Genomic DNA, 12,055 nt, shown 5'->3' on the forward strand with positions numbered 1-12,055 from the left:
AAACAAATAAAATACATGCAGTAAAAACAAAACTCATCCATTTTTTTTAAATATTTATATTTATCTTGTTTAAAATGTTTAGAAGCGTAAAATATATGAAGGGCTAATATATAGTTAATGTCTCGATGTGCGATTCTTTTATACAAAATAAATAACAATAGTATTTTATATATGCTGTGGGATCAGAACAACATTAATTAATAAAAAATTGTAGAGTTGTAGTATCAAACATAAAATATAATTTAAAATATAATTTATAAAATTGCGAAAATTAATTAAAAAGCTTTTCGATCATTTTTAAATTCAATGTTCTTTTAAGAATTGCAAAATGTGTATATAATATTGTTTACTTCATGAAACTAACAACCTTTATGTTTACCAAATGCTCATTAAGTTCTAAGATAAATGACTGATGTTAAGTTATAAAAAAAATACATCAAGTTAAATTCTGGTATTACGTTTACGTTAATCATAATCTAACCACATTATTTTGTTGGATTTCATATAAAAAATGGCAGTTAAGCTGTATATAATACAATATTCAATAATACAAGAAAAATTACATCTATAATATAACTTAAATATTTGTTTTAATATAAATTGCAATCCATTGTTGAAAACCTAAAAGCATTGCTGAGTTTATAATAAAACATTCGACTAATTATTTCAAGCTAATAGAATACATGAAAGCTTTAAAAACTATTTAAGAAACAATATTCAGTTACTAGTATTTTTGTTATTTAAATAACTACAATTATATACTTCAACAGGAATAAAATTTACTTTGTGGAAGTATCTCCAGTTGACAAACGATAGTAAAAATTGTATTCAGATTCATAATCCGAATAGGTTTGATTATTAAATGTTTTGTGATGTGGAATATAATGTCTCAAAGGATTTTCTAACAGAAAATTATATAGTTTGGAACATCTATTTAAAATATGTTCTGTATTAATGCCCGTTTCTTTGATTTTATCAAAAAGTTGTGCAATAATCTCCTTTTGTAGTTTCTGCTTTTCTTTAAACAAGTTTGTATCAACTGAAAAACAAATTTATATATATGTATATAATATGTATATAAGACTATAAGCATTTATAAACGTACTATGTGTTAAATCCAAACTATATTTTAAATCAGTAGAATGTTTGGAAATAAGGACTGCCTGTTTAGTACGTGTAATTATTTCCTGTAAGGCACCGTATGGTGTTAATAACGCACCTGGCGTCATTTGCAATGCTGGGGATAGTTCTTGAGATTCTATGATTATTGGATTTGGTGACAAGTAAAATGCGCTGAAAAAATATTATTTATTAGATTTATTTTGTATATTTAAAGTTAAACTTTTAACTAACCATGGATTGGATATGCAACTAAAATTTTCAATCGGACTTTCAGCAAAAGTATTTAATTCCAATAAATATGTAGGTAAATTATTATGTGCACCACCACTCATAACAGTAGCATCCATAGAACAAAAACTGCGTAGCAGAGCACTGCTGTTAAGAGAACTCATTGTTATGTCAAGATCAAGTTTTGTACTGCAGAGTACATTTTCAGTTCCCATTTCAAAACTATCGGCACTTAATGTGATGTCGTTTACTTTAATTTGTGGTTGTAAAAAATTGTTACGCACATCCATTGACCAAGTAGTACTTTTTGGTTTCATCTCATTTAACAATTGCCTCAAGATATTTTTGGAATAAACTATTTTATCCTTAATTTGATTTAACTGCACCATTTCAACTTGTAAGCGATTAACGGAAGCATTTATATCGAAATAAACTTGCTTTATCAAGCCAAGAAGAACCTAAATTATAAAGAAATTAAAATAATTAACAATTTAACAATTAATTGTGTTTAACTTTATATACCTCATGATTCTCAATTTGTTTATTTGTATTTTCGATATCAATTTTAAAACGTTCTATTTGCTGTGCAATGTATTCATTCTCGCTATTTGAAAAGATAATAGAGTTTAATTGCACGAGGTAATTTGATATTATTTCTTCCACATTCTCATCATTTTCGGAGTTATACAAATTCAACTTCTTTTGCAATTCGTCCACAAATTCTATATAAGCTTTGGAAAACACTTCCTCAAGATGATCGCGTTCAATCCTTACTTTTATGTATTTTGCTACCAGACCTAAAAAACTTGCTTTTGTTTTTGCAATTTTCATTTCATAGGACGAAAAAGGCTCTTTACTCAAAGATGGTTTATATGAAAACCCAAGAGTTTTGTTTAATGTCTGTCCATTCAGAGATATAATGTTTTGTAGTTGCTCATCTTTAAGGCGCATAACAACATTAAAAATGGAGAAGTTTGGTATATCAGAAAAGTTGGTACGAATTTCTTTCCATAATTCTTCCTTGCTCTCAGCTAATTGAACATGAAATAGAATATTTAATTGGGAAATTATCTTATTTTTTATTCTTGTACTTACCACTAATGTTACCGATTTCAGTATTATTGTAAAAATTTTCCAATATATTAAGAGTATTTTGTACTGCTTCCATTGCGACATTGTCATTGTTAGTAGTGTGAGTTGATAGTTTAACTGGCATAGTGGCTAGAATATTCTTTTTATTTTCATTTTCTTCAGTCAGCTGTTTGTCCAAGGATTCACTTTTAAATTCAAGTATCGCATTTTTAGCCTTCAGTAAGCGCTCTTTATGCTTGAAATTAACACTTTTTATGTCTGAAAGAAATGGATGTAAATATTTTGTAGTTAGTTAGTTATTCTTAGCTACTTTTGATGTAAGTGGATATGTTATTTCAGTGGCGAATGCAATAGAGCCATTGTGGTTTAAAACGCCCCCAAAATATTTAAGACCATTTTATATTGAATTTAATTAATTTTTTTTTAAATTCAGTTTTTTATATGTACTCTTAATTAGTAATCAAAAACCTTTATATAAGTCTCTGTACACGCTCTTGCATTATTGACAATTCGTACCATTCACGGGTACAATAATTCTTGATTTTTCAACAATCTGTTTTGGAGTAGATAATTATTAAAGGCATTATGTTCGTTTTCTGTTTACACATACACGTAGTATTTAGAGTTATTTTTTTTATTAAAAAAATAATTTATTATATGAAAGCTTACTTTTTGCTTTGATCGAAGTAGCTAAAGTTTCATATTCTTTTCTGTGTTCCTCCAAACGTTTTAGAATTTTGCTTTTTTTAATATTTAAATCATACATATTATGATACTTTTGCATTTCTCTGGGTAAAAAACTTTTTCCACATGTCTGCAAATTGACAGAGTTTAATCAAATTAATGTAAAAAAAATATACAAACTTCAATACAAACCTGCGTAACTACCTCCAGGTCCTTCACCTTTTCAATTTTGTTTATTAATATATTTTCACGAATAGATATTACATCCCCACGCGGTAACACTCTTCTCATAAGATTTTTAAAAAGTTCACTTTGATGCGATTTAAAAATTCTTTGCAAATAAAAACAAATTCAATAATTTTGAAGAAAACCTTAATTCACTTGTACTTACGTTTTTAATGCATCTTCGCTTGGCATCGATTCATTATCACACCCTAATTTCACTGCCCATGCTTTAAAATCCTCTAGAAATTCCTTTTGCGACATATTTACATCAAAATTTCTTCAAAAATATAAATGCGGTGTACTACACAATTTTATATTTGCGCAAAAATTTTAAATTCACACCAATTGGTTTAGGTTTGTTCGATTTGCACCAAAAACTGTTCTCAATAGAAATTTGAAAATATGGCCAGTGTTGTAAATGTACTATATATTTTTTTAAGATTAATTGTTATATCAAAAGCTTGTACTTATTAATTAAAAACTGAAGCATTTTTTTTATAAATTTTCAGAATTTAAAATTGTATTTTTTTTATTAACTCAACAATATAAAAATATGCAGTAGTTATTATTATTTTTTTAAAAATTATACTGTTTATACTGGATTCACACGAGACTTCTGACTGTAATTTTATCTGTCAAAAAATTTTAAACTGACATCTGAAATCAAAAACAAAAAATATCGATTCACACGATGGATCATAGTAATTTAATTGTCAGATTTATCATACGTCCTAACTTTTTAAATACTCTTACAAAATATTTACTTTGTGCATATAATATATTAATATGATAATAGTTTTGTTTCATTTTGTATGAAAGTTTCATTCACAATAATACAATTTTGTGCTGTACAATACTGCTCTGTGATGAACTGTCTAAGTTAAAATCAACTTGATTTTAGGTGAATGCTCCAATAAAATACGAGTCGCTTAAAAATTAACATACAAAACAAATATCAAAGTTGCAAGCCCATCTTCCTGAAAGTACTTAATAAATAAGTCTCTGGCACTACTATTAGTGTATTTTTTTGACAAGAATACTCCAAAAACACACGTGGACTTTAAAAATTAACATGCAAAGCAAAAACGGAATGCGCTAAAATAGGCCCAGTGCTTTACGAATAAGCACGTCGCACTATAATGGTACTTGTTTATAGTGCACCTTATCAAACCTTATGGAAAGCGTATGCGCTTAAATTACTTTTTCCCTATCACTCGTGAGTATTGTCATATATTTGAATGAATATATACAATTAGCTTCGTAATTTTATAGTCTTAGTTTTTATACTCATTCTTGCAACCCAGAAGCTGTGTAATAATTTCCTAAATTGTTTCCCATTTTAATGTTCGTTGCTGTTATTAAATAATTTGACATTTCTTTCGCTTGGTCAATTCACAATGATATTGTGCTAATATACTAACAAAAAAAAAGTTTGCAACTTTATTTGTAATTAATAATTATAATAAACGAAAACTTAATAAAAACTTTACTTAACAATGAGCCAAGGTATTGTAACATAAGATCATATTTATTTTTATACGTAAAAACTGTTAAATTTGTAGACGCTGGTGAATCAAGGGAGCCGCACGTACCGGTTAAACATAAGGATTTTCTAATTTCTATTAAAACTGGAGAACCAATGGAGATAAAAGAACGTGATATGGTAAATATAAGTACTTAAACATATTACGCATAGGTATATATTCAATAATGTATTTGAAACAGTATGGCAGGTGTCGACCTGCGAATGATTTTGTGAAGTTAAATAGAATAGGTGAAGGATCCTATGGTATTGTTTGTAAGTATAAACCATTTTTTATTGAATTGAAAAAAAATTATAATCAATAAAACATTAGATCGTGCAAGAGATGCTCGTACAAACGAAATCGTGGCTTTGAAAAAAATGCGAATGGATCAGGAAAAAGATGGATTGCCTGTAAGTGGTCTTAGAGAGATTATGATACTTAAAGCTTGTGATCACAAAAATATTGTTAAATTGAAAGATGTTGCAGTTGGTAGGAGTTTGGAAAGGTATACTTTACTCTAATAAAATTTAAATGAATATCTAAAGGGATTTGTTCTAGCATATTTCTTGTAATGGAATACTGTGAACAAGATTTGGCCTCGCTCTTGGAAAATATGTCACAACCATTTTCAGAGTCGGAAGTTAAATGCATAGTACTTCAGTTGTTAAATGGTCTACAATACATGCATTCCCGTTATATTGCACATCGAGATCTCAAGGTTTCCAACTTGTTAATGACTGATAAAGGATGCGTTAAAATTGGTTTGTTTGTTACTTGATTTTTATTTGCCATGTATAATGTAATGTACATTCATTGCAGCTGACTTTGGCCTAGCAAGATATTTTGGAAAACCAGGTGCGCCTATGACACCTCATGTCGTTACTTTGTGGTATCGTTCGCCGGAATTGATATTAGGTTCCGTCACACAAACAACAGCAGTCGATATGTGGGCAGTGGGATGTATATTAGGAGAGTTGCTTTTACACAAACCATTGTTGCCGGGAAAAACGGAAATAGCACAATTAGAACATATAATTGACTTATTGGGTGCGCCTACTGAAGCTATTTGGCCAGATCTTACTAAAATGCCAAGCATGCAAAATTTCACATTTAAGCAGCAGCCGTATAACAATATGAAAACCAAATTTCCACATTTAACTGCTGCAGGTTTAAGACTGATAAACTACTTGTTTATGTACGATCCTCTCAAGCGCGCTACAGCTGAAGAGTGCTTACAAGCAACATATTTTAGAGAACCTCCATTACGTATGTATAATTTATATATATAATGGAAACATTTTAATACATATATACTTTCTTTTTATATCAGCATGTGATCCGAAATTCATGCCCACATTTCCACAACATCGGAACATGCAACATCAAAAACCTACTACTAGTCATCAACAGCAGGCTCCAGAGTTGCCTGCAATATCAGATATTTTGGGTAGCTTATTGAAAAAACGCCGCATGGAGTAGTAAGATATTTACTATTGTATAGCTTTAATTTTAACGTTTATTTAGTTAGTGATATTGAATGAAATAAATATTTATCATATTTTGCTTTACAAATACGGCCGATCCATTGGTGTTTTTTTAGCCTTCTTGTCTCTTGAACGTGGGAACCAGCGGTGCTTTGTAGTGTGTGTTAATTGCATAAGCTCTTGACGTGCAACTTCGGGGTGTTTGTTTCGAAATGCGCTCATAGCGGTTTGTAAGGAAACCTCTTTAATAAGTGAAGCCGAATCAAGTTTCTCTGCTTGTGGGATGGGTTTTGTGTACTCGTAAGGAATTTGTACATCGGGATGCCAAGCAACTATGACTTTGCCATCATTTCTTACTGCTACTTTTTCTACAAGGCTTAATCCACCGACTGCATTTTTATTAATTGTTAACTTCGTACAATTTATTGAAAAATTACGAATATTTTGGGAAAATATACGTCCAGCCATCGTGTTATGAAAAATAACTATTGTGAATTTTTAAAATACAACAGCTGCTGATTGTAGGGTTGCCATAACAAGATTTGTGTTACGAAAATATATTAAATATAAAGTCGTGATTATTTAGGGTTGTATTATTTCCAAAAAACAAAAACAGTTTGCAAAATAATTAATTTTAAATAGTAATAATTAATTTTAATTAAGTAATTAGAATTAATTTTACAGGTTTATAATCCATAAATTATATATAATCTTAATCAGTTTATGCCAGCACTGTAAGTACTTTTTTATTAGTGTTGTAATGAGATGTATTGGCAAAAATGAAAGGCTTTAGCTGATCAGTGAAGATGTCTGGCTCCAGGACGTAGATGTGATCGAACATGAAACATAGATTTGTACTTTTGTTGTTATAGCCAGCAGGGATGTGTGAACCAGATAACATTAAAGGAATTACATGACGAATTAATTGATTCAGATATAGGTAGTTAATGCTAATGTGAGAGGAGAGGAGAGGATTATTAGGGAATGAGACTTGATTAGGGATGGGTGGGATTTAAATTAAAGTCAACCAGAATCAAGTCGAAAAAATCTAACCACTAATATGGGACAGGTGAAAATTTCGTTTGGAGTAAGGTTTATATGTGCATTTTGGCAAAAGAACAAATAGCTCCACACTCTGACTTCATGGTGGGTACAGCTTCAGTTTGGCCACACATTGCGAATTGACTCATTTGTGGGTGACAAGTAATTGCAGAGAAGAACTAACGAATGCATCTTAGAGAGAGGGCTACAAAAAAATGATGCTATTGGGATATCCATCTGTCCATTGATTACATTCTTTTACAAGAAGAATTTTAGATTCTGTACGAAGATGGTTAACATGTGACATGCGATGATAGCCGGTTGCAATCTGTAAAGCTGTGCTTTGACTCACAGAGTTGTGAGGTTCGCACCGGAGCTGCATGGCCTGCACTAAAACACCGTACTTCACCCAGTTTAGGTAGAGTTTCTTTGCTTTACCCATGAATAACTCAGAAGAGATTTCAATACATTATTGCGTGACTTTAACCGACTGCACATCGCCGTGGCATAAAATGACGTCAAAATTGCTGGGTACAATGGTTGGGAACAGGCCATGTTATCCTATTGAATATTATCATCTAATTATTGGGATGGGAAGGATTAGATAAAGCTTTAGTGGTTATCACAATCTACCATTTTGAGAGTCGTGGAACATAGTGATAATGTTCTTTTTATTTTTACGGTGTTGTTCATCCATCATTTTACGGTTGTAGTCTCAAAAGGGATCACAGAAGAAGGTGTTGCTCTGTATTTCTTTCAGCAGTTCTTATTTTATTGTTTTAACTAAAATAAGGATATAAGGATTATAGTTTAAACAGTTTAAGCACTTATTAGTTCCAAATTGTTTTATGCTCGGTTTTAATACAAACAGTCTTATTATAAGATATTAGTGTAATTCCATGACATCGAATAAAATATATATCAGACGACAGTTCGATTAGAAAATCACAAAGAATCATTCTTTTGAGCATATATGATAATGTACTGTATATGAGTATATGAGTATAGCAATATTATTAATATAACTTTTTATTGTAACAATGATGATACACACAGAGCATTATCCAATAAACAACAGTGATAATCAGAAATTTTTTTTTTGATATATAAAGTAAACATTGATTCGATAGTTTTCGTAAGAATTTTTTATTAAATTGTTTATATTTTATAAAAGCAACATGAAGTCTCTAATATTTATTAAATATTAAGTAAACGTTGTAGAATAATAAAGAGAAGAATATACTTGTCATTAAAAGAATCAAAAACAAATATATAAATATAAATAAATCCCTGACAATTTATTTTACTTATATCAAATAATAATTAATTAGAAATGCATTTATAACTAAGTGAAGAATATATTATCAAATATGAAGAATCTTTAGCTTCGTTTTTGGGAACATATTTGGATAGCTTATGTATGTAATTTAGCTCCTTATGTATGATATCCTGAAATAAAAAAATGTTTATGTCTATGTTTCAACATTAAATCAATAAAATTATTTCGTCATCGTCACTTTTAACCTATATTTTATTTGGTTTATTGCTTTTTAATAGCTGTTTATGTGATTAAAAGTTGAAAAGTGAAAGTAGGTCGACAATACGTCACTTTCACTGCCCACCACCCACTACTTCGTAAATGTATCCATTTAAGAATTTCTTAATCAGATTTGCCCAAAAGCTTACCAATTTACTTCAAACGTTCTTGTCGAATGGTGGAAGCCAAGTAACACGCCAATATAATGCCAAGAATTTGAATGAAAGCGATACCAATGCCCACACCTATCAAAATGACGGCATTCTTGTCAATGCGTTCTTTTAATTTTCCAACACAGCCCTCCTAAATTTTGAAAATAGATTTTCAGCGTAAAAAATAGAATTCCAAATTGGACAATAATGATAATGGGAAAAATATTGAAATTATGTTTTTACCTGATAATATTTGTCTCTACCTAAAGCTGGTGAATCATTGCAATGCTTAGAAGCTTCTTCAATGTATTGTGGGCGACAACAACTGGCCGGTAAAGTCTTGTTTGGGCTTGAAGAACGCCAGTCAGCTGGGTTATCAACACCACAGCACATAAGTTTCTGTTGTATATTATCCCAAGCCATGGTGTCTTCCTTGTTCGAACGTTTAATGGAATCTTGTAGAGAATTTGTTAAAACCATTTCCAAATCCTTTTTGAATACTGCAGCTGCTATACCAACTGCTAATTCTATTATAAATATGACGGCAAGCAATACTGCGTACTTAAAGTGATAATAAAATAAATTTGTTAATTATGGTTTTCTAAATATACGCTATTTATATAGAATATATGAATCTTACTGTTAAAAGCAAAGTTGGTGATTCCTTTATTGCTCCAAAACAACCAAGTGAAGCAATCAGAAATATTATTAGACCCGTTACAATTAACACAATTGGTGGTGCTGTCACTTTTCCCTCCACAAAATGATTGAATTCATTCACATCAGCGAGGACGACGGCACCAGCAATTAGTATGCCTAACCCGGATATCTAAAAGAAGATTTGCAAAGATTTACTTTAGATTAATTTCATTAATGTACTTCATGTGTATTTTGATTATTTAAAATCGGTATTATAGATTTGATTTGATTGGTTTCATTTCAAATTTGGAAATTAATTACGGAATTAATTTTTAAGGTATGCTTTTGTCGAACTGCAATATTATATTTAGTTAGATTAGCCTAACCGCTAGCCAGACTTAAATTTATCTAATTAACTCTTGCGATACTACTATGAAGTACGACCTTTCGTAGTCGTTATCATGTAGTTTGTTAACGATTTTTACGAATTTTAAAAATACTTAAAGTCGAAGATGATAAAAATAATTTTGGACATCTACTAAATTTCCAAATTGAAGAATGCCAAAGTAGCTTAGTAGCGTAGTAGTAAAATAATAAGAAAATTGGCTCCTGGTGAAACTTAGTTTAGTAAGAAACTTTTTTAAACACTAACGATTTTACGTCAAGTGTTTAATTTCAGGCCAGCTGCCCCTATTCTGGCATTCGCTGAGTGAATTCAGGTGATAAATAAACGGACAGACTCTCCTTCGTGCAACTTGCGGGCTTCGTTCAAGCACTATTTTGGTTATATCACTAAATAAGGTGTTAATATTGTATAATGAACCAAAAACACATTTATATCAAAATTTTAAAAAATTACATTGCAAAAATAAATTAATTTTGACCTATCATAATTTTTGAACTTTTTAAGTAAACAAGGACATGTTAAGCAACAAAGCAAACGATATTTAAAGAACTGAAAGTTTCTGAGAAATGTTTCTGGAGCATTATTAGACAAGACGGTTATGTAGGGATCGCACTTGCGCCCTATGCTTTCATCGATAGCCAACGCAATATCATTGTTTTTATTAATAATTTTAATATTCTATGTTTGTGTATAAAATGGCAAGGAACTCTTTCTGTTTCTTTTTGTCTTATCCTAATCTTCTAGTGGAGCATAGGGCCTCTATTATCCAAGGGGAAGGAACTAATAAATTAATTTGTCGGTATCGAAAAGGTGGTGTTAGTTGTATATTCGTATGTATTATAATTTGTAAATTAGGCTTGCTTTTTTTAAATGTGCTACTGGTTATTGGAGGTGCTAGAAATATCGTAATGGAATAGGAGATTGTCTTACTTATGATTAATTTATACTTAAATCGAAATAACATATCATCAATATATATATATAAAACAAGAAGTTATCTAAATATATATGTACATCATGTAGTTGAAATGAATGTGAACTTTCTCAGGTTCGTTTTTTCTATAGATAAAGCTATATAGAAAATTGTAAATAGGTAGTTGCACTAAACTGAATACATAACTTACTTATTCTAATTTATTGTTACTTATCAGTAGTTATTATCTCCATTACTACCATTCATATGAAGAAAATAAATTCGTAATTTCGTTAATGCAGTTCGGTATGAAGAATAATGATTTAATTACTTGATCTGACGATTTGATAAGAAATATAAATGACCAAAAATGAATGAAGGTCAGCAAATATTTGAACAGCCAAATCATTTGTTGGTAAATTACCAAAAATGCTTGCATGCAATACACAATTTGGTGTTTCTAAAATAATTCAATTTAATTGAAAAAACCATGAATCAGTAAAAGGCCCAAATGTCAATGTGAAGGCGTACGCTGGGTCGAATAAAAACAACCTTAATGACCCACGTGGGTTAACAACTGAAGACTTGAACATGTTACAAGGTTTTATATTTTGCAAATTTCAAAGATTTTTTTTATAAAACGAAGGTAAATACAAAATCAAAATATACTTAGTAAAATTGTAAATAAACTTTTACTTTGCAATTAAAAAAGTGGGTACTTTGGAAAAACGACGGACTGAACAGTATGAGTATGAGTACACCTTAAGGTAGGTAAGTAAACTACTGATATCCTTTACGATAACTGGCAATTTACTGCATAAGAATGTTTCTGTGCGTGTAATTAAAGCTGTTCTTTATTATATGTGTTCCTCTATATGTTTATATACGTGATATAAATAAATAAAGTATATGTACATACATAAATAAATTGCGTGCATGATTCGTATCACATGAATGTATATATGAGTATATATATGAAGGTATTTATAAGAGTTACAGTACTCAA

At 30.0% G+C, this 12,055-nt stretch overlaps 4 protein-coding genes across 4 annotated transcripts in view; 1 reads left to right on the top strand and 3 right to left on the bottom strand.

The window, feature by feature from the left end:
- Window positions 1–583: 583 nt before the first annotated feature.
- LOC119679295 (augmin complex subunit dgt5-like) lies at window positions 584–3,766 on the bottom strand. Its single transcript, XM_038091561.1, has 8 exons — window positions 3,518–3,766; window positions 3,319–3,457; window positions 3,112–3,256; window positions 2,446–2,700; window positions 1,873–2,381; window positions 1,354–1,808; window positions 1,106–1,293; window positions 584–1,039 (listed from the first exon to the last, which is right to left on the bottom strand). Exons 1-8 carry the CDS (start codon window positions 3,610–3,612, stop codon window positions 780–782), a joined length of 2,046 nt encoding a protein of 681 aa, XP_037947489.1. The 5' UTR covers window positions 3,613–3,766; the 3' UTR covers window positions 584–779.
- A 1,051-nt stretch (window positions 3,767–4,817) lies between these two features.
- Window positions 4,818–6,399, top strand: LOC119683776 (cyclin-dependent kinase 10-like). The gene is made up of 7 exons (XM_038097637.1): window positions 4,818–4,857; window positions 4,914–5,014; window positions 5,077–5,149; window positions 5,208–5,382; window positions 5,436–5,638; window positions 5,697–6,143; window positions 6,208–6,399. Exons 1-7 carry the CDS (start codon window positions 4,848–4,850, stop codon window positions 6,354–6,356), a joined length of 1,158 nt encoding a protein of 385 aa, XP_037953565.1. The 5' UTR covers window positions 4,818–4,847; the 3' UTR covers window positions 6,357–6,399.
- Window positions 6,365–6,829, bottom strand: LOC119683777 (39S ribosomal protein L42, mitochondrial-like). The gene has a single exon (XM_038097638.1). The coding sequence runs from the start codon at window positions 6,827–6,829 to the stop codon at window positions 6,443–6,445; it is 387 nt and encodes a 128-aa protein (XP_037953566.1). The 3' UTR covers window positions 6,365–6,442.
- A 1,922-nt stretch (window positions 6,830–8,751) lies between these two features.
- Window positions 8,752–12,055, bottom strand: part of LOC119673985 (23 kDa integral membrane protein-like) — an 8,030-nt gene continuing 4,726 nt past the window's right edge. Inside the window, exons 2-5 of the mRNA XM_038085108.1 lie at window positions 9,732–9,920; window positions 9,335–9,652; window positions 9,089–9,242; window positions 8,752–8,851 (exon numbers count right to left, since the gene is read on the bottom strand). Coding sequence (XP_037941036.1) covers window positions 9,093–9,242; window positions 9,335–9,652; window positions 9,732–9,920 — 657 coding nt within the window. The 3' untranslated portion in view covers window positions 8,752–8,851; window positions 9,089–9,092. The remainder of the gene's footprint in view (window positions 8,852–9,088; window positions 9,243–9,334; window positions 9,653–9,731; window positions 9,921–12,055) is intronic.

This window comes from Teleopsis dalmanni, chromosome 2 (assembly GCF_002237135.1).
Source record: "Teleopsis dalmanni isolate 2A chromosome 2, ASM223713v2, whole genome shotgun sequence".
In the NCBI taxonomy this organism is placed as follows: Eukaryota; Metazoa; Arthropoda; class Insecta; order Diptera; family Diopsidae; genus Teleopsis; species Teleopsis dalmanni.